This window comes from Numida meleagris, chromosome 3 (genome assembly GCF_002078875.1).
Source record: "Numida meleagris isolate 19003 breed g44 Domestic line chromosome 3, NumMel1.0, whole genome shotgun sequence".
Classification (NCBI taxonomy): domain Eukaryota; kingdom Metazoa; phylum Chordata; class Aves; order Galliformes; family Numididae; genus Numida; species Numida meleagris.
Genome location: NC_034411.1, coordinates 79,229,814 through 79,256,645, shown reverse-complemented (window position 1 = coordinate 79,256,645; position 26,832 = coordinate 79,229,814). Strand labels below are relative to the sequence as shown.

Below are 26,832 nucleotides of genomic sequence, written 5' to 3'. Positions count from 1 at the left end.
TTCTAGAGGAGGTCATTTTACACAATCACCATTATTACAAATTTTAAATTTCTTTTGAATGCTTCATTTCTACAAGTCTAGAAAATCTGCTCCTTTAAATTCAGATTTTATTTGGCAAGAAATGTGATTACCTTTACTATTTTTCTTTGCTTCAGTCATAGTGACCTTTTTGTTCAATTAAGTTTTAACAGCCATCATTATTCATAACATAATAACACAGTAATTTGAAGATGATAATGCAAGTTGTATTATCAGTGTTAATTGTAACAATACGGTTGTTACTGAGGACTGGTGAAGTTGTATTGGGCAGGAGAGAGTAGAAAAACAAAATTGCATATAGAGAAATAGATGGAGTGTCTGGGTGAGCAACTGATGGCACTAGACATCACTAACATTCATCCTTTCTATGTCATATAATTTTGCCTACCAGCTATTCTTGAATAGTGAAACAAATGTCTTCAAAACAGCTATTTCCTTCACTGTTTTTAGTATTTAAAAATCTCAGCTGCAGACTGCAGTGTTAATAATATATTTACTTTCATAGTGGAATGAATGACTGCACATTAAAAATATTACCCAACTATTGAGAGTGTAGTGGGGTTTTCATGTCTGAGGAATTTACTTATGAAACAATTGCTGGGTCTTCTAGTGAACACAAATGAGCCACGTGATTGAAATCTTGAGTGAAGGTGTGCTGAAATAGTGGTTAGTGCTGTTTATATGTCGGTCTATCACCAACCACAGTGCTGCTGCAAGACTTTGGTAATTTTTGAAGGAACTTGCTGATGATGATGCCCTGTAATCTCATGGTCTGATTTCCAGAGAAATTACCTTAGATTTTTAAGAACATCAGTTTAGTGATCTAGGCTGAAATTTATAGTGCCACCATTTGACAAGGCCAGTTGTGACTAACTTCTTTCATTTTGTTTTTGATCACATTTGTGCCCATGGTTGTTCCTTCCTATGGCTTTCCTCCTTGTCTAGATTTACTACGTTTTGCACTGGAGAAGTCCTTATCTAGCTACTCTTAATGGAAGCACAAGTTTTTATGTATATTCACGTGCCTTTTTTAAAATTAGAAGCAAATAGATGCAAACGTTTCTGAGAAAAAGGCCAAAGTTAAATGCAGGAGTACACATCTACAGAGAGAATTCTGTTGCTGGTGAACTTACGAAATTATAACATTATTGCAAGTGCCATGGTGATGTCCCCCTAAATGTCAGAGATGCTAAGTAAATATCTGAATTAAAAAAAAAAAAAAAGAAAATAAGATGAGGCTCTGATTTATAAAGAAGTAGTTATCAACCTGTGTGTGCAGTGTCAAGAGCACGTAATGATTATGAATCAAAGGAGATGAGTCACCTTGACATTATCAGGTTTAGACATCTTGTGGAGAACCTACTCTGATGTTTTTTGACCTTTTCAGTTTCATTTCGTTGTACTATATATGACATTGGTGGTGTAGAAATAAATACGACTTACATCAGTGGTTGTTATAGAGACAAGACAGTAAGATTAGACAACATATGTTTTCTTTCTGCTCTCCAGACTGCTCTTTTTAAAAAAAGCAACAGATGGTGCAGCCTCTTAAGACTGCGATAGTCCTTTTTGTCTGATTACTACTTTTCGTTAATTGCTTTACTTGAAATCTGGTTTTGAAGGCCTTGATTTAAAATATTTATAAATTCGGTAATAGATGAATGGAGTGCTCTGCATATAAACGTTGTCCTGGTTTGGTTAATTGTTATGCAAGAAAATGCACAGGATAATTTCATGTGCCGTTTTATATCACTGTTAGTGGAGGGAGCAGATTTGTAAAGGCATTTGAATAAAATCCTGTCAAATCTAGACTTCCTTTATATTTTTTTGATAGGCATTTAAGTGTCAAGAATGGTTTTGCTATAATAAGAAATTAGATAGTTGTAATTTGTAATTGTGTATTACATTTAATTTCTCTAAATGGCTGAAACAATTACACAGAGGAGCTCTTTGTATCATCTGTGCTATCCAGGTCTCCTGCTGATACATCCACATGTCTTCCAAACTGTATTCGTGTCAGTTGCCTGAGCTTACACTTGAGGGTCCTGAGGTATCTTTATAGGGTTCTTGTTCTCCAGGTTTCACGTAGATGACAATCCCATGAAAAATAGAATTATGTAATGTAAAATGCTTCCATTTTCTTGCCTTCTTTCCTGAGGTTTTTATAATATGCAAAATCCAGAGCAGCCTGGTTTGCTTTTACTGTCAGCCAGCAGGGCTGGTTGTGTCTTTCCCCTCTTTCTTTCCCTACCCCAGTAGGGAAATCTGTTATTTAAAGAAATTATTACAGGAAGACACTGGTAATTCAAGAATAATTGTCACTAAACAGATCTGAGTTTTGTGCTGTGTTAAAAAGCACTTCATTTAAAACTGATTTTCTTTCTTTCCTTCATTGGATGGACATGTGTTCTTGAATTGCAAATTATGCTAAGGTTCCTATTCTGTCTTTAACAAGAAAGAAATTAAATTGATACATATTTCTACTCTGTCCCTGTTGACATTGAGATATATGTGACATGAAAATAAAAAAAAAACATTTTTACTCAAACTGTGGCCAAACACAGAAACAGATTGCCCAGAGAAGTTGTGGAGGTGCTGGAACCCCTACTGGCCATGGCCCTGAACAGCATGCTCTTGGTGGGAGAGGGATGCGAGCAGAGGGCTTGGACTACGTGATCCCAGGAGCTTGCTTCCTACCTGAGCCAGTATGTGATTGTGTAGCACTTGGTGTTTGTATACCATCTCTGGTGGGGGGAAAAGAAAAGATGTAATTTAGAAAACTATTCAACTATTCACTACTTGATTTATTAAAAATAGATATGTTCCTAATGTATAAGCCAGGAAAGAACCACTTGCATTGGATCTGCTGTGTGAATGAGAGAAAACATAAGATGCTTAATTTTTCCTGGTGGAGCCGCTTGGTTGGATTCTTTGTCAGAACTTCAGGAAATAAATTTGTTCAACTTTGATTCTAAGTTCTAACAGCTGACCTAAGATGTTTTCATCTACAAATTATTGAATGGGTACAAATTTGAGTGGAACCATCTTCAGTGTTATAGTGAAGGCGAGATGCTTACTTTTTTTTCTAGTTACTCTAATTGTAATGTATTTTTGGTGAATTAAATATTTGAGTCGGTTAAAACTGCTATCATCAGAAGTTCCTGTGACAGATTCTGTGTAGACTCTGAAAGCTGTTTTTCCTATCAGTTCACTGAAAAACTGTGGAGCGTAGTTCTTAGTAGAGAGCAGGAGAGTGCCGACAGTTTTTTCTCTGAATATTGAAGTGTGATTTCAAGGCTATGTTGATGCGTGTTCAAATGAACTGAATTTAAACCATTATAGCAATGTCTATTTCCAAATCTGATGCTAATATCACTGACTTGGTGAACAGCAGGATCTATTGCTACAATGGTGTGTATGTGTATCTTTTTGTGTGAAAAGAAACATTGCACTGAATGCATTCAATACATTATAATTAAAATATTTTTAATTGTAGCTAAACCTCTGAAATAAAGGATAATTCATAATGTGATTTGGTATATTGTTTTAAATAGCATTACTGTTAAGAAAAAAGTTCAGTCTATGTTTTTATGGGATAGCACTGACCAGTAAAAGAATCTCATGCTTATTTTTCACTTAGTTTTTTATGTTCTTCAGTGGAACAAGTTCCTGTGGAGCCCTACAACATTCCTCTGTCTCAAGCTGAAGTGCTGCGGCAAGGCAGTGATGTGACACTGGTTGCTTGGGGCACGCAGGTCAGTAAGGTTCTTTGAAGCTCTTTGTTGTCCATCAGAGCCCAGGTTAAGGGCCAGGAGCTGAATTGTGTACTCAGTCTCAAGCGCCAGACAGTAAACTTTGTATGTCTTCCATTGGTACAAAATTGAATGAATGATTCTCTTTATTTCTGTTTATATGAAAACTGCTTTTTAATGTGTAAGATTTTACTCATTTTTTGTTGAAGCTGACACTGGAAATGTGGGAGAAGTGTGGAACCTCTGCTGGACGTTGATGATTTATGTATGGTTATGAAAGTTACACTTTTAAGAATGTGGCAGTGGGATGTGACTCTGAAGAAGGCAATGGGAAGGACAGTTGAAAGCTATATGTTGAAAGAAAAGTATAGATTTTTACTGCACAATTTAAAAGTAGTGCAGTCAGTCTGGGGTTGCCTTTATGCAGAGAGTTGAAATATATACAAAATTTAGGTAATTTTAAACTCTTAATATGAATAAAGGTAGCTTTGGTTCTGATGGTTTATTTTCAAAGCTGTTCAAGAATATGATTCAGCTCCTCCTGTACCCAAGTAAGATGTTTAAATATTAAAAAAAGAAATAGTAAGAACAAAACCATACAAAAAACCTAGACGCATTCATGATGAAGAATGATAGAAAACAAATTTTAGTCTAGATTGGAATTACCAGAAAAATCTTTTCAGTGCCTTTAACCTGTAATTTAGAAAATTGCTATTTTCCTGGCTTAATTATGTGTCTGGGAAGCTGTTCGAGGAAGGGAGTGTTGTCACTTTCATTGCAGTAGTGTTGATCTGTTGAGTTGGTTCTTTTTTTTTGCTTTTTGTTTGAAATCTGTAATCTTCATTGCTTTCGTGTGATAGGTCAAGCATTTAGTGGACAAGAAAACTTCTTTATATCTGTGATTATTCCTACTAGTTGGTGCACTGGTGTTAAATTATAGACTACTCTGATATCTTTACTTGTGCTTATTTCTTGAGCAGAAAACAATTTATACTTTTCTTCTTGTTCCCTTTTGAAAGTGCTTGCATATATTTCCTAGATAATGCCGGCTCCATTTGGATGAAATCTTAATATTCATCATGCTCCCCAAAACTGAAATAATAAATAACCATAAAGAAGTTATATTTCAAAGGTCACTTTAGTATTGGCTATAAAACTGTTGAAAGCAATTAAAATAATATCCTACAGTCATGTGGAGTGGACTTAGAATGACATCTTTTCAAAGAACTGTGCTTTAGAGCTTGCAAAACGTAAGCTGAGTGTTGAGACAGACAATTGTTTTGATGTACAGCCCTAATGTGGATTTAGGATCTGACTTAACTATGGGTGTGGCCGTGTAATACCGAATGGGGGACTGTTATGTAGGACTTCTCCCTCTTTCAGGATTTCTTGGCAGAAGTATGAGCATGTACATCACATGGAGGATGTGCACTGTGTTGGTTTATACCAGAACTGTTGAGCATATCTCTCCGATGACACTTAGCATGTAAGCAGAAAATACAGCATGTTTTGTATGTGTCAGACTTCTGCAAGTGAGTTTGTGTTGTATTTGCAGGCAGTGTGCATAAACTTGGAACTTGATGGCTACGTGTACAGTAGAACCAACAAATCCAAAGTTTATTTTCACTAGGCAGATAGTGATCACACATACTGAGTGGTTACTTCTTGTAGTTTTTGTGTGCTAGGTAGTTGCTTGGCAGCTGCTGCCCTAGTGAGGTTACCTGATGCGTGCTTTCCTGAGTTATACTAATGAAGGGCAATCAAGGCTTTTAGTTCCTCTCCAGTTGTACTCAGTGTTTCATGGTCATTAACTAATCCTTATCCCTTGTGAACTAGGCAAATATTTTAACTGATGCATCATAGAAATGGCAAAAACATCCTTCCCATGTGTCACACTGAAAACTCTGAAACCATTACAGCCGCTGATATGTTAGAAGTTTGAACAAAAACACTGCAAGCTATTTCTTTTTACTGTTACAATACTTTTTTTATGATTTATCTTTTAAGCAGTCCTCTGATGTTTAGCTATTCCTACTGGTGTAATACAAGTTCATGTTAAATCCTTAATCATCTTGTTTCAGCATAGATTTTTGCTCTGTGTGATACTAACCACAGCCCTTTGATCCCCCAGCAGTTAATGCCATCTCACCATGTCCATATTATTAAATGCTGTTGTCTCCCAGACCAAGGGGACCTCATCAAAACTTCTTGTTGGGGGTGGTCCTTGGCCTCCATCCCCTGAACTGTGCCTAACAGTTGCTCAAGGGAGGTGGGGTACCTCAGTCCCAACCTGCATTATGAAACCTTCGAACCCTCTGACAATGAGGACTACACCAGAATTTATTAACAATATCATATCAGGAAATTATGTATTAAAATACATGACTGATATTTGGATATTGGTTTAGATACAGTCTTGAGAAAAATCTTATCCTAAAAACCAAGCTGACTGCAGTAATAAAATATTGAGGCCTGATACTGCTCAGTGAAGAATACTTTTCTAGAAAGTAACAGTTTTGTTTTCAGTGATCCTTCACTGAATTTTTTTTCTTTCTTTTTTTTTTTTTTTTTTGAAGTAATGCTGAAATGCAAAGAATAATGTGAGGACTAAACTAGAAGAATGAAATGAGTAATAAGAACTGATTAGATTACTAAATAAAATGTTTTCTGCTAAAAATGCAGGTAACGTTAAATCACTGTATGTATTCAGTATGTGTAATTTAGAACATCTCAAACGGAAATTATATTTTACTTATAATAATACATTGCCTTTTCAGGTACATGTGATCAAAGAGGTTGCAGAGATGGCTCAGGAAAAGCTGGGGGTGTCCTGTGAAGTTATTGATCTGAGGACCATCTTACCCTGGGATACAGAGACTATTTGCAAGGTAAGAAAATGATGTATGTTAATTTAAAAAAAAATGAAACAAAAACAATATAAATACTAATGACTTTGTATTTTATGTTTCTTTTAAGATCTAAATTGTTGTGTATTTAAACATGGATCTATATGTTGCTTCTTAAAAGTCTGATTTTCACTCGAAGCATTTGCAGTGTTTGTTTCCAGTGTACTTCATACTACTTGGATGTGCTTTCTATCAGTAAAAAATGAAATGAGTTGAAATGATGAATATGAAGAGAAACTTCCATGCACTATTTCAGTTATTTCTAATAAATCCTTTACAAGCCCTTGTAGACAAATCAAAATTAACCAAAATGTTAATTTTTTTTCCCCCTTTTTTAAAAACTTGAGTTGTCATGCCATGAAATCAAAGCATCTCTCTGAAAGAGCAGTTAAGTCTATTTCATTGAATTGGATCTGCACTGAAATGCAATCAGGAAAGAAACTTGGTTATGTACAGGAAACGCAGAGCTGTAGTTCTACAACATTTTGCAAATCTGTTCTTCAGAAATGGATACTCTGTGAAGATCTTCAGCTTATTTGCCGTCCTAATAGTCTTTCAAAATAATTGCTGCATAAATAAAAAAGATGGAACATGTTGCTTTAGATTTTTTTAACAAGTTTAGTATTAAGAATTTAAAGTGAGTTATTTCTTGAAGAATAGTCCCCGTTGGCTGAGCAGATGCTGTATTATAACAAATGTCTAATAATGTATGTTTTTAGCATTGCTTTTATGTTATTATGTATGCAGACTGGCCTGTCTAGTGGGAGAAACATTGAATTATCTTTTTATATTTTTCTTGTCTGCTTGTTCAACTGGAAATAATTAGTAGTTTGTATTTGATACTATGCAACACTGCAAGTTTTTAACTTCTTTTGTACCCTGCGCTGCTTTTAAGGTAGGTAATATCTAACATAAGCAGAAAGATGGAAATGATAGCTGTAGCTGCTTGCTGTCACCTCATCCCAAGAGAAACTCCTTAATTCAGTTGTAAATGGCAGTGGCTTTCAGGGTCAGTTCCAGTTTCAGGACTTACTGTTCTTCAGTTATTCCCTTCCTGAGGTGCCATCATTAAGGACTGAGAGAGCAGTAGAAAATTTGTCCATGCCAGAGAAAGTTCTCAGGTGCCCTTGGGACTGCTTAAGTCCTGTTTGTGGGCTCCTACTAGGTAACGAGACCGGTCATGCTCCAGTCCAACCAATAAGCAAATCATCAGCTGCTACAAGGCTATCTTTTGTTCAAGCTTCACTTACGTCAACCTCTATAAATCTTAGGTGAAGTTTTTGTTTTTCCTCACATTATGTATGTGTTTGAAATACGTCTGTAATCTTTTTCCTGTTGGATGCTGAGGAAAAGGATGGTGTATGTGATAAGCAGCAACCTGGGTGCCATTCTGCTGTGCTGGCATACGGGGTCTTCTGCTGATGAGCAGTCTGTACTGAGGGCTTATCAGAGAACAGACTTTGTGTTTTGGTGTAAAACCACGTATTTCGGTTTTACTGTTGGGAGCGGTGTACTTTGCTCTCAGTACGGGTTGTTATTTCAGTCCTTGGTCTGCTGCTTCCAATTCCTATACGCATATTTCCACTCGCATTTTGTTCACACAACCCTTAACATTTCCAGTACAATTCTGTGCATTATCACAATTCTCCTGTCTGCTGCCTCTTCATAGAAGGCAGGAGGCTTATCTAACTTTTTGTAGGCTATATTCTTGTTACTAATCACATGCCAAAATTTTGGCACTGACTTGTAAGGGACCAGCGTTTTCTGTGGGTCAAAGTCATTAGCCTATAATAAAGGAACTGAATTTTGTAGAAGTGTTATGCATTTGCTTGTGTAATATGTTTTAATCTGCAGGTTTATTTTATTCTTATCCAAGAAATGTTATGGTTTTATATTGAAATATTGCACTGGATTTTCCTAATCTATATAATTTTCTTAAACAAAATTAAGGAGCCTTCATGGTGGGTCTTAGGGAATAAGCAGGAATGAAATGCTTTACTTAACTGAAAATACATGCAGCATTAAGACTGATTTGACAGCTGTAGTGTTGAAATGAGGATGGGTGGACTGAAGTGGTTACTGCTTTGGAGATGAGCAGTAATTAATCCAGATTTTCACTGGGAAGATAACTGCTTCATTATATTTTCTATATAGAAATGTATATACTGAAAGCTATGTTACCAAAATACGTATTTCTTGCAACTTTGAGTAGCTATACTTTGCAACTGCCACCAGAGGCCTCTTTTTAGCCAAGTTAAGCAGCTGCTTATACTTAACACGGCTCCTTTGAGCATGTTTATAAACATATGGCTCTGAGTGAAACATAAATACAACATGGATAAGTATGAGGAAACGTAAATAAGAATTTAAGCCAATTTTTACTGATATTTTCTTGGCATTTTCAGGGTTCTGATATCATATTTAATTTTGAAATAGGTTAACATTTGTCATCTGCATGAGGAGGAGATAAGGGTATTGAAATCTGAGCTTGTGACAATAGCTCATAGAGTTAATTGAGAAGGATATCTGCTGAGAGTCATTCATCTCGGCAATTTCAGCAGCCTATTGTGGTATGAAATAGTGCTCTCTAGAAATGTCTTGGGATTAAAAATCAAGGGAGCCTTGATGAAGTGCAAAGTCAGGAAGGATAAGTCCCACCTTCATTATTCATCTGAGAGATGATACCCACTGCTGACAGAAAGGAATCAGGCATTTGGCTGGTTTAAAATCTTTGCAGAGATAAAATCAAAGAATTTGTGTGTATGTGTATAAATACAATTTCTTTATATAGGGCTTCATTGCTGTTTAACTTGGGAAAGATTCTTGAGAAATGAAGAAGTGCTTCTTTACATAAAAGCAATGAATAAAGTTCCTAGCCCCTGAAAACTGATGTGGCTTGTTCCAAGATTCCATAGCATTCTTGAAGAATAACATTCTTACTCTGGATCAAGAGAAATATATTTTTTTTATGTGTTGGCAACTTAAAAGAGATGCAGGAAATACTTTATTGCTTTTCACAGAAATGCAAACAGGTAAAAAAAGCTCAAACTGCATAAAATGCAGTATGTCCCTTAGTTGTCTGTATTTAATCAAAATTTGTCATTTTGAACAAATTTCAAACAGTTGAAATTATGATCTCTGTGGCTCTGTTGTTTGATATGTTCAATGCCATGAAAGGCTGATGTGATGTCCTTTCTAAACTTCACATCTAAGTGTTCATGTGCTTAGAAAACTAATTTCTGAATTGATTATTTTTCTGAAATTTTTGAATTTAGTTCCAGATAAACTTTTTTTTGGAAGATTTTGACTTTCATTTTCCTTTGATGACAGCAACATTTTTTAATGTGTCACTTCAATTTTCTGGTTAACAATTAGGTTTGAGCTAGCTATCACATAAACAAGGCCTTAGCTTCTCAGGAAATTCAAATCACAGTGGAAATGTCACTAGTTGAATCTGCCAGTTAAATTTTTATGTCTTTGCACCCTTTTAATAAAGAATAGTATTCTGAAAATGAAGATGAGAGGGACCTATTCTTTTTGATGTCCTCCTTACAGGAATGATCACATTCTTTTTGCTTGCTTTCTTACTGTACTGAGTGTTCCCTGTGCTTATTCTAACATCACAGTCCTACTTTTGTGTCTTTAATTTGTATATGAAGGAGCTGGGGTCAGGAGTGATCTCTATACGCTCAACTGGAAATGCAAACTGGTGAAGTCAGTGTGCTTCTCAACACATGCTGCTGATCACCACAGCTCTGCCTTGTCTCTGCTCTGCTGACTCCCTGGCTGTTGCATGGCATGTAGGCTTCCAGGCTCAGTGCAGCCACAACGAAGAGTGCTGTACAGAGTGGTAATGCTTTCCTACTGCTTGACTGAGCAGCTGCCTTATTATTACTGGAAGAGCACTCTGCTGTGAAGGGTGCTGTTCCAAAAACAGAAACATGAAATGTATATGAAATATCTATAAAATATCTCTAAAATTTGTTTCTTTACAACCTACAAAATGTTTAAAGATGCTTTTCTTCCTTCCAGAAATTGTTCTTTCAGATACTTTTTTTTCTTCTTCATTATGCTTAACAGATTTGCTTTGAAGCTTTGGAGAGATTAGAGTGTGCGGATTTCTGTCTCTGAGCTGTTGGATGGTGTGGTATTGATTAAAGAGGCAATGGCACACCTCCCAGTGCTTCACTGGTCACACTCGGGGTAAAATTCTGTGGTTGTAGTGGTTTTTTTTTTAGTACTGGAATGCCTGTGTTACTGGAAGTAGGAAATCTAGCTCAGAGTGAAATACTCCTAAGGGACTGTAGGAGATTCTATATTTTTCTCTCCCGGTATTGAACCAAGTGTGTTGTTTAAACTTTAAATAGATTAGAACTAAATTGTTCAGTAAATTTCACTTTTGGAAGCGCAAATTTTTAACTGCACTTTTCTGTACTTATGTATTATTTAGAAGGCAAGTATTTCCTATGCGTAATGATGAAGATTTGCATTTATTTCCCAATTAGTCATATCCTAATGGTCTCTGAACTGTTCCTACTGTAATGCAAGGAAATGCTGAGTTATTCGTTTATGACTTAGTAATGAAGGCACTGTAGACTGAACTGCGGTTTTAAAGACATTTTTAAAGACTGGATTATTGAGAGCTTGTGTAACTGTGATACAACTTTGTGCATTTTGCAGAAAAATAATGTCTTTGCAGAAAATTAGTTTATGAATCGACATTATCAATGGATAGCAACTGTGAAATTGATTTTCTTAAGACAGTATTCTACAGAAAAGTGAGGAGTTTATGCTCTTCTGGGCACTTAGGGTTGCTTTGCTCTGCTATTGAAAAGTTTTTGCAGACCTCCCATCAGGTCAGCATAAATACTTGGCAGTCTGAAAAAAACATCTGCACTCATTGGAAAGAGAAATTTGAGCAAAAGTGAAAGCAGCAGCAGTGGGAGCTTGCGGATAACCCAGCACCGTGGGGTGGGTTAGAGAAAACTGTAAGCATGCTTTCCATCAGGGGTACTTGATGGGAGTGGTTTGCTACAGTATGCATTAAAGCTTTCTCCTTGATGTGCAGGTAGCATTTTGTCAGTCACTATCATTGAAGTGATTGTATAATTGTTAGCAGTGGATTCCTGCTATCGTATATCTTACAGGCCTAGCAGACTTAATGATCTGCTGGTCTTCCAGCTTGTTCTTCCCATTCCTTTATGTTTACTTCATCTAACTGGATTGTGAATAAAGGAAAATCAGGATCAGCAAGCCTGATTTTTTTTTTTTTTTAACTACATACTCCAGGCACTGAACTGTGCAATTGCAATGCAGGTATCCTGGGATCAAATTTATATTTCTTGGCTATCTATTCTTGATCTTTTGCCATTTTACTTGTTGCTCCTTAGATTTTGTACTAAATGGATGCTTGTACCTATGAAGTGTGATTAAGATTATACTACTCACATGATGACAGTTAACTTTGTCACTGTTTCCATGAGGAACTTGTTTCTTTTGGTCATCTTGTACTTTGATTGAGAGCATGTCATAGGCTATTGTTTGGCTGACAGAAGCAGAACTCTGGAACCATGCCGTGAAGTAGTCATTTCTGAGTTATGAGAATATATAGAACCATTTATAAATGAATTATTCACATCTTTTACTCTTCTATATTTCAGGAAAGTTTAAAATGGAAACCTTGTTACTGTTTCAAGGAAGTACCTCAACGCTGAGATACTTGTATAGCTCCTTTTCTTCTCCTTTCTTCCTTCTAATGTAAAATTCACTTGTCTAATTTTCATATATGTATTGACAAGTGGTACTAGAGTAGGAGTCAGATTATTTAAAAACAAAAACAAAAAATACCACACAACCCCCTTGAATAGAGAAAAGGAAAAGAGGTATTTGTGTGTTGTTTCTGTTAATGTTGAACATTGTGTTGATAATATGGTCCATGAATTCCTCGTGAAACCTTTTCGCTTTTGCCCACATTCCATATTACAAGCTTCAGATTTAAAGGGGCTTATGCAAGTGAATGAGTAATGATGCTTAGTCTATAGTTAGAAGGTATTTTATAGCTCCAATGTGTGTGTGTGTGTGTTTTCCATAGATGCTGATTGAATTCTAATTGTAGTTGGGATTAAGTTCCACAATAGTAATCATATATGAATCATTCTTCCATGTAGATAATTATTACTTCTCAACAGTATCGCCTTCCTTTAAATGTCTGCAGCTATTTAGCCTGTTATTATCACTTAGTTGAACCAGCTACTTTTTCTAAACTACTTTTCGAGGATTCAGATATTATAGATTCTTACTATTTGTCCATTATTAAACTTAAAGCTAAACTATCTGAGGTGAAGTATTTCTGCAGTACTTCTGGAGCTTTTAAAGTAATTTGATGATTCAGTCTGCTCTTTACCGAATTACTGTGTAATAGCATAATGCATTATATTTGGCTTGCTGTAAGTATTTTTCTTTTGACAGTCAATATTGATTAGCTTTCTATGAAGGCAATCAGCACTGATCGTAATTGTACTAGATAGACTGCAGAGATTTCCAAATGTAAGTATTCTTTGATTTTATAATAAGATCTTTGTTAACCGTTAAGGTTTACTAAAGCTCTTACAGCTCTAGCTGGTAGGCTAAGCTCTGGTCAGATAAATGTATTGATTAAACTTAGTTTTCATTGTGCTGTTACATTTTCCACTGCTGCTAATGTGGGGCTGGAGATACCTTTTATCTTCTGTACTGCCTTTGTTTTGTGCTGAAGAGCCTACATTTTTGGACTGCTTTTAATTTTGGCGTGCTACTCAAAATCACCCACCAAAATCAAAGGATTTCTTCTAAGTAAACCCAGTATATTTTATGGTAACTTCTTCTGTTGAGTCACTGCTACCATTACTATTAAAATCCCCCAGGTCTCATAACTTAAGGCATATTTTCATGAACATTTCAAGTTATTGTAAGTTAGTTTGTCCATAGGAAAAAAGAAAAAAGCAGTTCAGATCTCCATAAAACGCTCGTCGAATGCACTTGTTGTCATATGCCTTCAAGAAGAACTAAAAATCCCTGGTACTACTGAAATCTCTGGAGTCTTTTGTAACTTTTTTGAGTTAACTATTTCCCTGCAAAACTCATAAGCTGAATTAATGCATCAAATCCTGAGTACTTGACTACCAAACTTTCTCATTATGGTAGAAAACAATTGTTGCCCTGTGTACTTGCCTGTATCAAATTGTCTTGTTACGGATCTTTGGAAGGCTGGAAGGCTCTGACGCACTGTAAGAATTTAATATGTTGAATTAATAAGTTATTTATTGCTACTTTTATATAGATGTGATTTGCTTTTCATTGCATGTAACTTACATTGTCCTCAAATATGGTGTCAATATTATTTCACTTCATATGATGGTATAGAACAGAAATTACCTGGACTATGGTGTATACTTTGCTTTGCCTGTGAATTCATGAAAAGAAACAAAAAGTTACTGGCTGGTCATGAAAAATGTTGTAAAATGAAGCTTATGGATTATCATCACTAGTGGTTTAATGGATGGAAATGGTGGGCCTGGAAATCTTTTCTTTTTCCCTTTGAATAAATGTGACTGAAATTTTTTCTAGCTCTTTGTGCTTGTATTGTGGTCTTTTGATATTTAAACCTGTTGCTACTAGTGCAAATTTGAATTACCTGAAACTGATATATATGTTTCAGAAAAGCAGACTTGCATTATTTAAATGGTTTAGTGGACATTTCAGTAGCTACAGTACAGAGAATATATAACTGGAATTTTCATTCAATTTCCATTTTCACTTTCACTCGTCAACTTGCTCCCTTTTTACTTGAAATATTTTACCTGTGTGACAGTGTAGCATTGATAGGTATCACTGTTATACAGCACGTTGCTCTATAACTTACCTGTTACACAATAATCTTTATTGATTTTTAAAAACAGGTGGTATGCAGGGATTTCATTTATTTGGCCTCAATTCATCAAGAGAAAAGAGTGCCGGCATTACAAAATACTTGTAGTGATGTCATTTTCAGATTTTGTGATTCAGTCTTTTTTTTCCACTTGAACCATATGTGAGGTACTTAATTGTCGGAACAATATACTGTCTAAATCATAGTCACATTACTTAGACCAGCAATGCAGCATGCCATGAGTCAGAGCAATACTTTGGTTCAGGTCTTCTAGCTTACAAGTTATTGTTTACAGAGGACGCTAATCAAACTTTCCAGATGAGAAAAACAGTAAGAAGTAATTTATAACCAGTACAAATGCAGTATAAATAAGTTACAGTTTTAAATTGGTTACAGTATAAATAATGCTTTTGAAGTTTGCATTATGATTTCTACATCCAGTTAAAAAAAAAAAACAAACGACTATTTTTAGTAAAATTTACATGGGCGGCAAATGACAAAACAGTAAAACCACTTTTTTAATGTGTGGTCAAAGATTACCACAGAGTGCCAGTCTATACTCTATTATTATCTCCAACGTTTGTGGTGCACTTACTGACATGTTACCTCAATTCTAAAGTTCCCCATTGTGCTGTGTTTGGAAGATTTGCAGAAAAGGGGCCTATAAATAGCTTTACTGCAAATTTGAAGTTATTTTGAATTAAAGAGTAAGTGACTTTCTGTTTACCATTTCCAATAAACTGGTTCATTATTTCAGCAACACAAGCAAAAGTTTGGGATATTACTTTTTTCAATTCTTTTTTAGAAAAGATTCCTCTTAGAAATTTCAGTTTCTTTAATGAATAATAATAAATTTAGAAGGTGCGGTTCTCATCTGCTTCTCCTTTCAGGGAAAATAGAGGTACAGTTGAGAAGTTAAGTAAATAAATAAATAAGTTGGACAGTCCTGACTTTTAACTTTCTTTTTGTTAGCGTTGAACTATCTGCAATATGATGGCAACTAATGTTGGTTTTTAAAAAGCCTGTGGAAACAGTTAATTTCTAATTACCAACTTCAATGTTCTGTTGATATTAGAGAAATATTCTATCTTTTTTTTTTTTTTTTGGCTTATATCCTTAATGATGTTTTAAATATGGATTGTCTAGAGGAAGATGTGATTTTAGGTCTTAAAAATACTATTGGCAGTTTCTGTTCTTACAGTCTTACAGTTCTATTTTCTATAAAAGAAAACAAATTTGTCAAAGTAATATATCTAGTATATATTGTCCTTTCTGCCAAAAGGTCTTATCAAGGAGTGGTTTGAGCTGAAAGGAAACTTAAAGATCAAAATATGTATTAAAGTTGTTAAGGTATATGTTGAAGAGGATATACAAGTCCAGATTTAAAATGGATCATCACGGTTGATAAAGCTTTTTTGCAGTTAAACTTTAAATATCTTGTTTGTTTTACCTAATAACATTTGTTTGCACTAGTGAAATGTTAAAATATAGATATTTTATCAGGGCGATTACTTGGTATTTGAAATTTAATTCAGAAAAGTAATTGTAATGATAATATATGGAATCTTTGGCATTTCAGACACCAACGTAGTTTCACGTTGTAATTTACTTACTACATAAGATAAATTTATCTATATACTTTATTATTTTTGTTTTTTTGATCATAGTTAATTGTTTAAAAATATTGTATCTTTGCTTTCCTTAAAGCATCAGTGTTAAGTAGTTTACTGACCTGTATTTGTAATGCACTATATTAAAATAGCAAGAGATATTTTTTTCTGTGAGGCAGAATTCAAGACTTGCATTTCCCCTTCCTCCTGTACTCTTTATTACTTTCATCTTTATTTCATTATTACCTAAATTTATGTCAGAAGCAACATGATTGAGCAAACTGATTACTCAGCAAAGCACTAAGTGTGACAATTGCTGTTGTGGGGAATTGAAGCTTTCACAATATGCATTCTTTAAATGAAGAAAACACTTTTAACAATCTAAATTGATATATGTTGAGAGACTCAAAGCTTTCGTAAATTAGTGTCTTTAGAAATGAAGGGATATAGGGGAGAGGAGAGGAGATGGATTTGCATTAGTCAAGGGCCTTAGTCACAAGTCATGCTACAGACTTAGTATATTTGGCGAGTTATTTAATTTCTTCGTGCTATGGTCTTACTTTTTATAAAATATCTATTAATCTGTCTTTTTTCATGTGTCATTAATGTAAATGCAAGTTCTTACCTGTGTGCTTTAAGTAGCTTTTAACGATTTCGATCTTTAAAACTTTTTCAGGGCACTACAATATAACCACTTAGTGCCTCAAACCACTGTTATTTTTCTGAATGCTGAATGCTAGCTGCTTAATATCTGCCTACAGTTCCCTTGTGAAAAAATAAGTGACAACAAAGGCTAAGCAGCAGTATCTAAAATTGATATTTTATACAGACACTGTACCTGAGAAATATAGAAACTTGTGATATGCTTGCACATTTTGCTTTCTGCAAAATCGGAGCTTCAGAGAAAAAAGACGTTACTGAGCAGTAGTTTAATGAGCTTCTGCGAAAAGGATTTTGGAATGTTTTTGCCATTTTTAATAAAGTCTTTGCTTATCGATGCTGTAAGAAAATGCAAATGTTAGGAGCTGGAATATGAAGAGAACATCTACAGTGCTGCTAATTATTATTCTCCAAGAATGACTCCTGCTTGCTTGGAAGCATTTAACTATAGGGGTCTTGGTGAAGTTTAATGAGAGCATTATGGTGTGCCACTGTTTGCAGCATTGAACTGTGACATAACAGTCTATATCATTTTGTTTGGTTGACAAGTTTGATAGTTCTGTTTCTTTCATTGACATTTATGCAACTTGGTGGTATTCCTAGGGATCTTGTACTCAGTGCCTTCTCTCTGTTCCTTGCATGGACAGAGGATGAATATGAGGAGTTCATAGAATCATAGAATGGCTTGGGTTGAAAAGTTTCAACCCCCCTGCTATATGTAGGGTTGCCAACCACTAGACCAGGCTGCCCAGAGCCACATCCAGCCTGGCCTTGAATGCCTCCAGGGATGGGCCATCCACAACCTCCTTGGGCAACCTGTTCCAGAGTTCTCTGCAGGCATTGCTGATTACAGTGATGCAGAATTGATTTCTGGCTTGGCATGAATATTATTCAAGAACGTTACATCAGGAAATCAAAGCTTCAGTCAGTAAGAGCTCATTAGTGCTTGTATGGGTTCTTAAGCCAAGCTCTTGGTTTTCTGTCTGAATCTACCACATCAAGTAAACACTGCCTTAGTGAGCTGGGAGAAAACTCTTGGTGTGACAGCCTAAGATTATCACACTTCAGTGTTTAAATAAACACTGTCTCAGATATGTTAATAATATGTAGTAAGAAGAAACAAGGGAACAAATACTCCATTATTTGGCAATATTCTAAACTCAGAAGTGAATTTACAAGCTTTGATTAGTTATTCTGTCATTGCATAGACAACAGCTATCTTCGAGTTTAATAAACATGTAAAGGTTTCAACAAGCCTTCTAGGCTCTTACTCTAAGTAATAATGCTAGTATCTGTGTATCGTGTTGAATTTTGTTGTGAGAAACCAAGGAGTTGGTTCTTTGAGGAGTTATGCATTCATTTATAAAATAATGCTTGTAATTTGTTCATGCTGCAGACACATTTTGATGCTGTGGTGATCTGTACAAAGTAAAAATGTATGACAAGCTGTTTTTCCTGTTGTCGCTTTCATGAATTTTAGGCTCATCAGGAGAAGGTGTTTATAATGAATGTCTTGGTCTATAGGTAGACTTCATAGTTTCTGATGTTGTTTACCTTTACTGAAAATGTTGTTGCTGCAGTCACTCATCTAGGAGAGAAAGGTAAAATCCAACTACTGGATTTAGCAAAACACATCAAGAAGATCAATCTAAAGCTATTGTAGTAGAAGCATTAGAGTTGTTTCCAGATAGGAATCAACTATCATTTTGCATGTCATGTTGTTTTAATGGAAATTTGAATTAAAAAGTTACATGCATATTACTGAACAATAATTTTATGTTAATTAAAAACAAACACATTGTAGAAATGTTCAGTGAAATGGAAGCTTGAAAAAAAAATCAGAGAGGTCTGAGCATTCTCTTTAGAATGAAAATGAGTTATTGCGTAAGTAATGAAACCTGTATTCTTACAGAGTTATGTTCCATATTTTCCACCCCCCACCATTCCATATTCCCCATTTACTTCAGTAGATTGTCATTTTAAATGGTTGTCTAGACAAAAAGTAGCATTGAAAACAATCTGGTGCTTATTGGTGGTTGAAAGAGCTGTGGGAAAGATAGTGCTAAAAGCATCTTTTCTTTTAATTTAGAGTACTAAATTAGAAGGGGTACTAATCTCCTTTACCCAGAGAGACTGAATTTTACCAAGCTTGCGGGAACATTAAGGCTTTATCCTTAATCTTTAAGACTTGCATTTGGCTGCAATGTGGTTATCAGGAGACTGACAAATAGACAGAAAAAAATCAAACCAGCTCACAAAACCATCATTTCCTTGGCTAACAGGCTGAAAATGAATATAACTGTACCTTGAAAATGACTATTCATTTTTCCATTAGTTGACCTAGGACAGAGTTTGTAACTGATAAAGAATGGAGGCGGAAGAAATGAGGGTTGCTTAGACAGCTTTGATTAAGAGAGCACAATGAATAGAAAAAATAGCAGGAGAAAACCACACTGCAAGAATGGAAAGGGGAAAGGAGTGAGTTGTTGCTTTAGAAAAATAAATTTAAAGAGGAGGTAATATAGAAAAAAAAGTATCCAGAAGAATGTTATCAACAGAAATAGTAATTTTTAAAAACAGTTTTGCAAGGTATTTGGCACAACATGCTCAGGTGGTGTATCTTTCAAATAGTTATTGCATCCATTAGACTTCTGCTATTACTTTTGAAAGGGGTAAAAGATACTGCAGGTGATATTTTCAGACATCTACTTCCATCTCGGTCTACTTAACATTTTTTTTGTAAATTATTTAGTGATTATTTTGCTCAGATTTTTCCATTTTATTACCTCATGCTTCCCATGTAGTCCATATTAGTAATTCAGTTGCTAAATCCGATCAGTCCTTGCTGTGAGTGGGTTCAACAGCTGCGGTGAAACAGATTTGTTTGTCTTGTGATGAGCTGTGTGAGATTATGTGAATCAGAACTGGGTTAAGTTCAGGAATTAAGATGAGGCAGATGCTAGAGCTCCTGCTTCTGATGGAATTTTACATTTTTAGAATTGTAGTGTGGCTTTCCAGAATGGTTATCCACATTATAAAATGCACTAGCTTTCAGACTTAGTATACATACTCTGGCCTTCTGTATGTGATTCTTTCTGTATTACTTGAAAGTCACTGTTGCTGATCAATCTGAGGAATATCAGTGGTGGTGGTTTTTTTTTTGTTGTTTTTGTTTTACTTTTTTTTTCACAACACTTGGAAGACATCTTCACAGATGTTTATTGTTGGCTAGAAATGTACTGTTTTGTTTTTCTGCATTTAAGATGTTTTGTAAAGGTATGGCAACTACAGAACTCTGATTTAGGGTTGGCTTCATTATTTAAGCCAAACTCTGGATCTATGTAAGTTTGAATACCTAGAATAACCTTTTTTAAACATCTTTAGTCTTGGATTGAGAAACATCATTTAAAATTTCAGTTATTTATTCCAGCTTATTTAGTTATTTCGGCTATTTATTCCATCACAGGGGTAATTGATAAGATGTGTGGGTTGTTTGCAAGAACCTTAGGAGCCTTGGTTAGACAAATTGTATGGATGGGAGTCATCTTTAGAATTTGCAGAGTCTGCTTCCTTGATGAAGGAGAGTCATTTTCATGGAATGCCAAGTTTCTGGTGATAAGGGAAGCAGTGTTTCCTTTGTTTTTGAAGGAAAAAAGAAGAAAAAACTCCTTTGCCTAGTTCTGAATCTTCACACTTGGTTAGTTGGGTTATCAGTTGTTCTGAGTGGCTTGATTAGCTTACAGATATATTTTATTATATTTCATGTGATATTCATGCCAGTCTTACCATCTTACATTCAATTTCCTTTTTCTCTTGATGTGTTGTTGAGGTGATTGGTCAGATCATCTCAACATAATAGCTTGAGGATGCTTGAATTTTTAAAAGAAATTATTTGAGCATTGTGGATGTGACTTTTTCTTCCTTTTCTCCTGAAAGAAGACACTAAGCAATATCACTTTATGGGAGGCACTTTAAGGTGGATAAAGAGCAAATTGCATACATTAGGCCTCAAAAGCTCACTGTTAGCATGACCAAAATCTTGCTGCTGTTGAGTGCTGTTGTACTGGTTATGCTAGAACTGGTATGAACTGGAGTCAAGGGTGGCCAACTAGCTGATGCTGCCAAAAACTTATTTCCTTTCCCCATGTCTTCCAGAATCCAGGTATTTTCTTTCTGCAACTTGACATCACTTCCCTTTTTTTTCCTCACTATACTTTTCTTCATCTACCTTCCTGCATATCTCATTTTTCATGTTATATGTTTTTTTCTTCTCTATGTTCTCCTTTCAAGTTCTTTGATTAATCTCCTATCAGTCTTTCCGTACAATTTTAAGAAATATCAATTTCATTTTAATCTTTCTATTTGGAAAATTGAAAGGATACTGAGGTAGTAGAAGAAAATTGGAGGCTATCTTGCATTTGCTTTTGTTCTACCTAGTGGCTTTCTGTCACATGCTGCACCTTGTTATTGGCTGATAGTCTTTGTACGGCTCTAAGTAAATTGCCATCTATTTTCGTAGGTTCTTCATTTTGACTGTAATTCTGTTTCTCATATAGTTATTTCAATCAGGTTAGAAGCTTCTGAAATGAGACAATTGATGAGTTCAGCACTAAAATTTGTCTGTTAAACTTATTTTCTTGATTACCTAATGCTCTTTTTCTTTAAAGAATAATTTTTTGCTTTTTTTTTTTTTCAAGCTCTCCAAACGCCTTGTTAACTTCAATAAAGTTATACTTAGAAGGCCTGTTATGTAAGTTATACCTAGTGTTTGTTTGAACTCTGTATTATAGTATCTTTGTGACTGGATGAATACTGCTAAAATTTGTTTCAGAAAGTGTGATAACAAAATAACAGCACAAAATTCATACTTCTTGCTATACCTGGGGAATTCAATGAAGTATTCAACTGTTCAGTTGCTGCTTAATAATGTCTAAGAGAAGGAGCACTCCATACATTTGCACTCCAGTGAAATACCTGGATTGTTTTTTTTGTCTGATTTTCTGCACAAAAGCTGTAGTATGAGGCTTGTACTATCAGGAAATTTGTGAATCTTGCAAAGAACTGGATTATTCTTTTCTCCCGCTCATCTAATAGAATACAGAATTCCTATACTGAATGTAGAGCCAGGTTTATTGACCACCAACTCATATGTAGCTGGAAACCTTGGAAGTGTGTTTATTCATAACCTTCCTGACAGTGGAAACGGGGCTCAACAACTCAAGCAGCAAACGATGCAAATGTATGTGCTTGAAAATGCTTAAAGGAAAAAAAAAGTTTCTTTAGGGCATTTGAGTTAGGGATAAGAGTATGTGTATGCATACGTTGTGTATACATCTACTTTTAGAATTTTATCAAATGGTGAGCCTTATGGAATTGTTATAAGTCTCTTCTTGGTTTAGCATATTTATGTTGAAATTTAAATTCATACTGTGAGCATTAGTCCTTATTAGAAATCAATATTTGAATGTACAGTAATAGCTGTGAAAGAGCTCAACAGACAATATAACAGCTGTCTACAACTTGTTTTGATAAACAGCTTATTATTACACTTGGAGTTCTAATGTGAGATTTGGTCTTTATGCTCTGTAAGAGCTAATTTTTTAGTCTGATTTGAAATGAAGTGGGCAAGAGGTTAGACTAAAAACTTTTTGATTTTCAGGGCTTTTTTTGTTTGTTTTTATCTTTCTTTCCACAGAAGGTAGGTGAGGGTATAGTCATTATGTTAAAGGAGGCCTGTGCAGCTGGACTGACTCTTTGCCCCAGTGTGGTAAGGCTGCATTCAGCGATTAACAGTAGCACAGGGCTTTTCCCAGTTCCTTCGTCTCCTGCTCCCCTGTTTCTTGCTAATATCCTATGCTTTTAAGGACCATATTATGGTACTTTTTTTTTTTCCTGTTACAAATCAGGATCCATATCCATTTGTCTTCACGTTCTTTGCAGTCTGGGATGCTAATGGACTGCTTGTCCTTAACATATAAATTGCCCACTGGAGCCGTTGTCCTTGCCATATAAATTTCTTACTGCAATTCCTTCAATTTTGGGGTGGCTGGCAGTGGCTCTGAGCTCTGCCCAACGCTGGCTGGTGGCAGCAGCTGTTGCTGTGGTACCTGCAGTGCATGGCTACCAGCCCCCGGTTTGGAAAGCTGCTGCATGAACCACACAAGTGGGTGATAATGGATTAAAATCCTCTGTGTTGTTTAACTACTAGCAGGAAGAGAAGGATTTGTGCTCTGCTGTTGTGGATCAGTTAAAATGACTGGTAACGTTTTAGCAATTGATGTTAGGTTAAAAAGAAATCGGATTTTCTTTTGCGTTCACTGCTGTTAATCTGCATACTCACCTATTACAGAGCTTTGCATTGGTTCTTTTTCATTTTATTGTTTGAAAAGACTTAGTTAAAAGTTTCTCTCCAATCACCTTTCTGAATGATGGAATATAAATTACGTTTTTCCCTTTCCAAGTCATTTTATCCTTTGATCTACCAACATTGTTGCCAGTGTTCAGCCAGACTTCTCTGCTTTATTATTGCGCTATATACTTACACCAGCCTTACAAATCCTAACAACTTGCACGTAAGCTCAACTGTCTCATTACCAGCAGTTGAGAAATCTTATCCATACTTTGGGCTGTTGAGATGTATTTGATGAAAAAATATTTTTTTTCCACATCATTTATTTGTCTCTGGATCTTCAGTTTTACTGGTAAATGAGTTTCAGTTAACTTTGGAATGTAGTATAGACATCATAATATAGTAGATCTCATTTTTGATCTTTGGGAATTTAGTACTGTTGAAAATTGGACCATTTGTTATTTTCTTTTAGATTAATTTAATTGGGGAAACTTAGGTCAGATGTTAGGAAGAAAAATCTTTTTTCAAAGGGAGGTGAGATGCTGGTACAGGCTGACCAGAGAAGCTGTGGATGCCCCATCCTTGGAGACATTCAAGGCCAGTGTCATGGTTTTATGATTTTCGGTTATTGGTATTCTGCATCATAACATCATGTAGTGTATGTACCTAGTTCTCAGAAGAGAAGAACTACTACATTCCACAGGGTACTTTGTGACCCTGTTACTGTTTTCCGGTCAGAGGGAAAGGTGAAAACTCGCATATCATGAGACCCTGTTTTCTCTTTCCGCCCGTCTCTCATCCTGGCAGCATCTCGTTCCCCAGCTGTCTCACCGTCGGTATTAGAGTAAGGCCTACTTTTATTTTTGGACACTCTCTCTCATTGTATTGGATTTATCAGCTTAAATTGTAATTATATTGTATTATAGTGTGTTATCTTGCATTCCGATATCTTATTTAGTAAATTAGTTTGTTTCTCCTCAGATTGTTGCCGCTGTTTTGCTCTCAGGCACATCTCCCTACTCTTTTTTCCCTTTTCCCTTTCCCAGGGCGTGGCTCCATGGGTCCTCCATCCCATTTGTCACAGGACTGAGCTGAACGCCCGTAAACCGTTGACAGCCAGGTTGGATGGGGCCATGCACAGCCTGATCTGGAGGGGGGGCAGCCCTGCCCCTGGCAGGAGGTTGCAACTAACGATCTTTAAGGTCCCTTCCAACCCAAGCCATTGTGTGATTCTCTGAATTTCATGTCCTTTAATGATAAGAATTATTTTTGGAGCTATTAAAAAATGTTTAAAATTTTTAGCTTTAACTGCTTCTAGGAGAAGGTAGTTATTTTGTGCAGCTGATAGCTACGATTTACAAACTGATCATAACCATCAGTAAGTTAAAGGACTTTTTGATGTCCAGGCTTCCTAGGGCGCTTCCTATTCCCTTTCATTCCTTCTTTCTGTACCATAGTTTAAAAAAAAGAAAAAAAAAAAAAAAAAGAGTGCTTGAGGTTCTATTTGTCTGATTTTCCAGAGATTCCACAACTCCAGCATCATTCTGGAAATTCGGAACATAGTTACTGCACTTGTTATATTGTTAGTATATCCCATGCTGAAACAGTTCTTGGTTTTGGGAATGCATTGGACTTAGTGTCATGCTACCTATCTGCACGTGCACAGTAAATATAATTCTCAGTGATTCATCTAGCAGGTTATGTTGCATGTTTCTCTCTAGGAAATGCTAAATAGAAATCAGAGATCTTATTTCTATGTGTATAATACTTACGACATTCAGTACCACAAATACAGCTATGCAATTTCATTTGCTATTGAAACATTGAGAGGAAAGTAGAACTAATTGGATTTGGGGATTGTGGCCTACCTCAGGTTTTCTAAGCACAAATTCATTAAAGCTGATCTAAAATGGAAAAATATTTTTCAAGGCATTTATTGAAACTTTATCACAGATTTATTTATTAATTTATTTTAAGCTTCCGTATTCTGACTAGTTTTCAGTAAAGGCATGTCTATTAGCGGGATTTTTATGTGATTTTACAGTACTTTGCATACACGTTCATCAACAGTGAGATATTTTGATGCTTTTGCCAGCTTCATTGAAAATTATTTTGGAAAGCTCGTATTCTAAATTGTGCAGGAAATTTTTATAGTTTGTGAAGAGTAAGATCAAAAGTATGCAGAACTTTAAAGGGGAAGGTGAACACCAATATAATTTCGCTAAGAGATGGATGATTTTCTTTCCACAGAAATAGGCAACTTGCCAGTGTGCTGCAATAATAGACATTTATAACATAATTCTAACCTCGATAATTTCTTTAAAGGCAGTTGCCATGTAAGGAAAGCAGCTGGTTACAGTGGAAATAGTGCTGTTACCATGTGTATAGGGTAATAGTGTTGGCTATCAAACTCATTTTGATTTAAGTCTGCTTTCCCATAAGTAAGGACCCAGTATATTGCTGGTAATGTCAGCACTTAGATTTCAAAGCGTTTGGAAGCACCAGATGTGTATTATTTTATTCTGTCATCAGAACCTGTAAACGAGGAGAAAGCAGTCAAAATGACAAATTGGGAATTGAACCAAAAAATGATTATGGAAACTCTTGGATAAAGAGTGCAGTGAGAGAGGTTGAAAGTAATTAACAAAGCTGCTTCACTGCAAAAACTTTGGGCAACTGTTGAGCAAAGCTTCGGCTACAACCTGAAAGTCTGAGTCTGGCAAAGGCACAGAGGGTGGCTGGGGAATTGCGCTGCCATCTCTGACAAAACCTTGCTTGTCATTGCTGTGTCCTACACCAATGTGAAACAGATCTGACAAGGCAATTGGAGTGAAAAGCTATATTCAGTATTAGTTGTTTTAGAGCTAATTTAGTAGTTGAAAGCCCTGGAGACTTGAAAACCCTATTCTCCATTTTGAGCCCTATTCTCCATTGTCCAAGTACAGCACAGGTAACAAGAGGCGTGGCAGCTTGCTGTTGCTGACTGGGCCTTGGTGGCACTGGAGGGAGCACTGCTGAAGTGTGCTGGGAGCTTCTGAAGAAGGTGACCTAGATCTGCCCCATCTCTGTGGCAATGCCTGCTGATTTCTGCTGACTGTATGATGCTGCAGAGTAAATCATATTATCTCCTGAAACTGGCTTGCCTCATGGCCTTATAGGTGCTTGAGGAAATGCCAGGGTAGAATGGAGGCTCTGGGTCAGGTAGGAGCCCTCCCTTCTGGGGGCAACCAGGCTTACATCAGAACTTGGCTGTGAAAATGTAGAATGACTGGGGCCCCAGCTCTCTGAATAACCAGATGCTGCTTCTAACTTTCTTCAGTGAACTGCTCCTAAAGCTAATATGCGAAAGCTCCCATTTTCATTTAATTTGCGATAGGAAATGGCTACAGATAAACTTAGCACCCTCAGAAGTGTCTCTTTGTATTTTGAAGATTAACCAGCAACACCTTCTATTTATAAATGTAAAGAAGAAACATTTTGTATCGATGTCAATCTCCTAAGCCACACCGTGTTCTTTGAAGATGCTTTTTTAAAAAGTACTTTACATGAGCTGCAGTTCCTGCCCCTGTACTCGGCATTGGTGAGGCCTCACCTCAAGTACTGTGTTCAG

The 26,832-nt window shown here is 35.9% G+C and overlaps 1 protein-coding gene across 3 annotated transcripts in view; it reads left to right on the top strand.

Moving 5' to 3' along the window:
- Positions 1-26,832, top strand: part of BCKDHB (branched chain keto acid dehydrogenase E1 subunit beta) — a 111,011-nt gene that overhangs the window by 28,711 nt on the left and 55,468 nt on the right. For all 3 annotated transcript variants that reach the window (XM_021391159.1, XM_021391161.1, XM_021391160.1), the window contains exons 7-8: positions 3,697-3,794; positions 6,569-6,679. In XM_021391159.1, the coding sequence (XP_021246834.1) occupies positions 3,697-3,794; positions 6,569-6,679 (209 nt within the window). The remainder of the gene's footprint in view (positions 1-3,696; positions 3,795-6,568; positions 6,680-26,832) is intronic.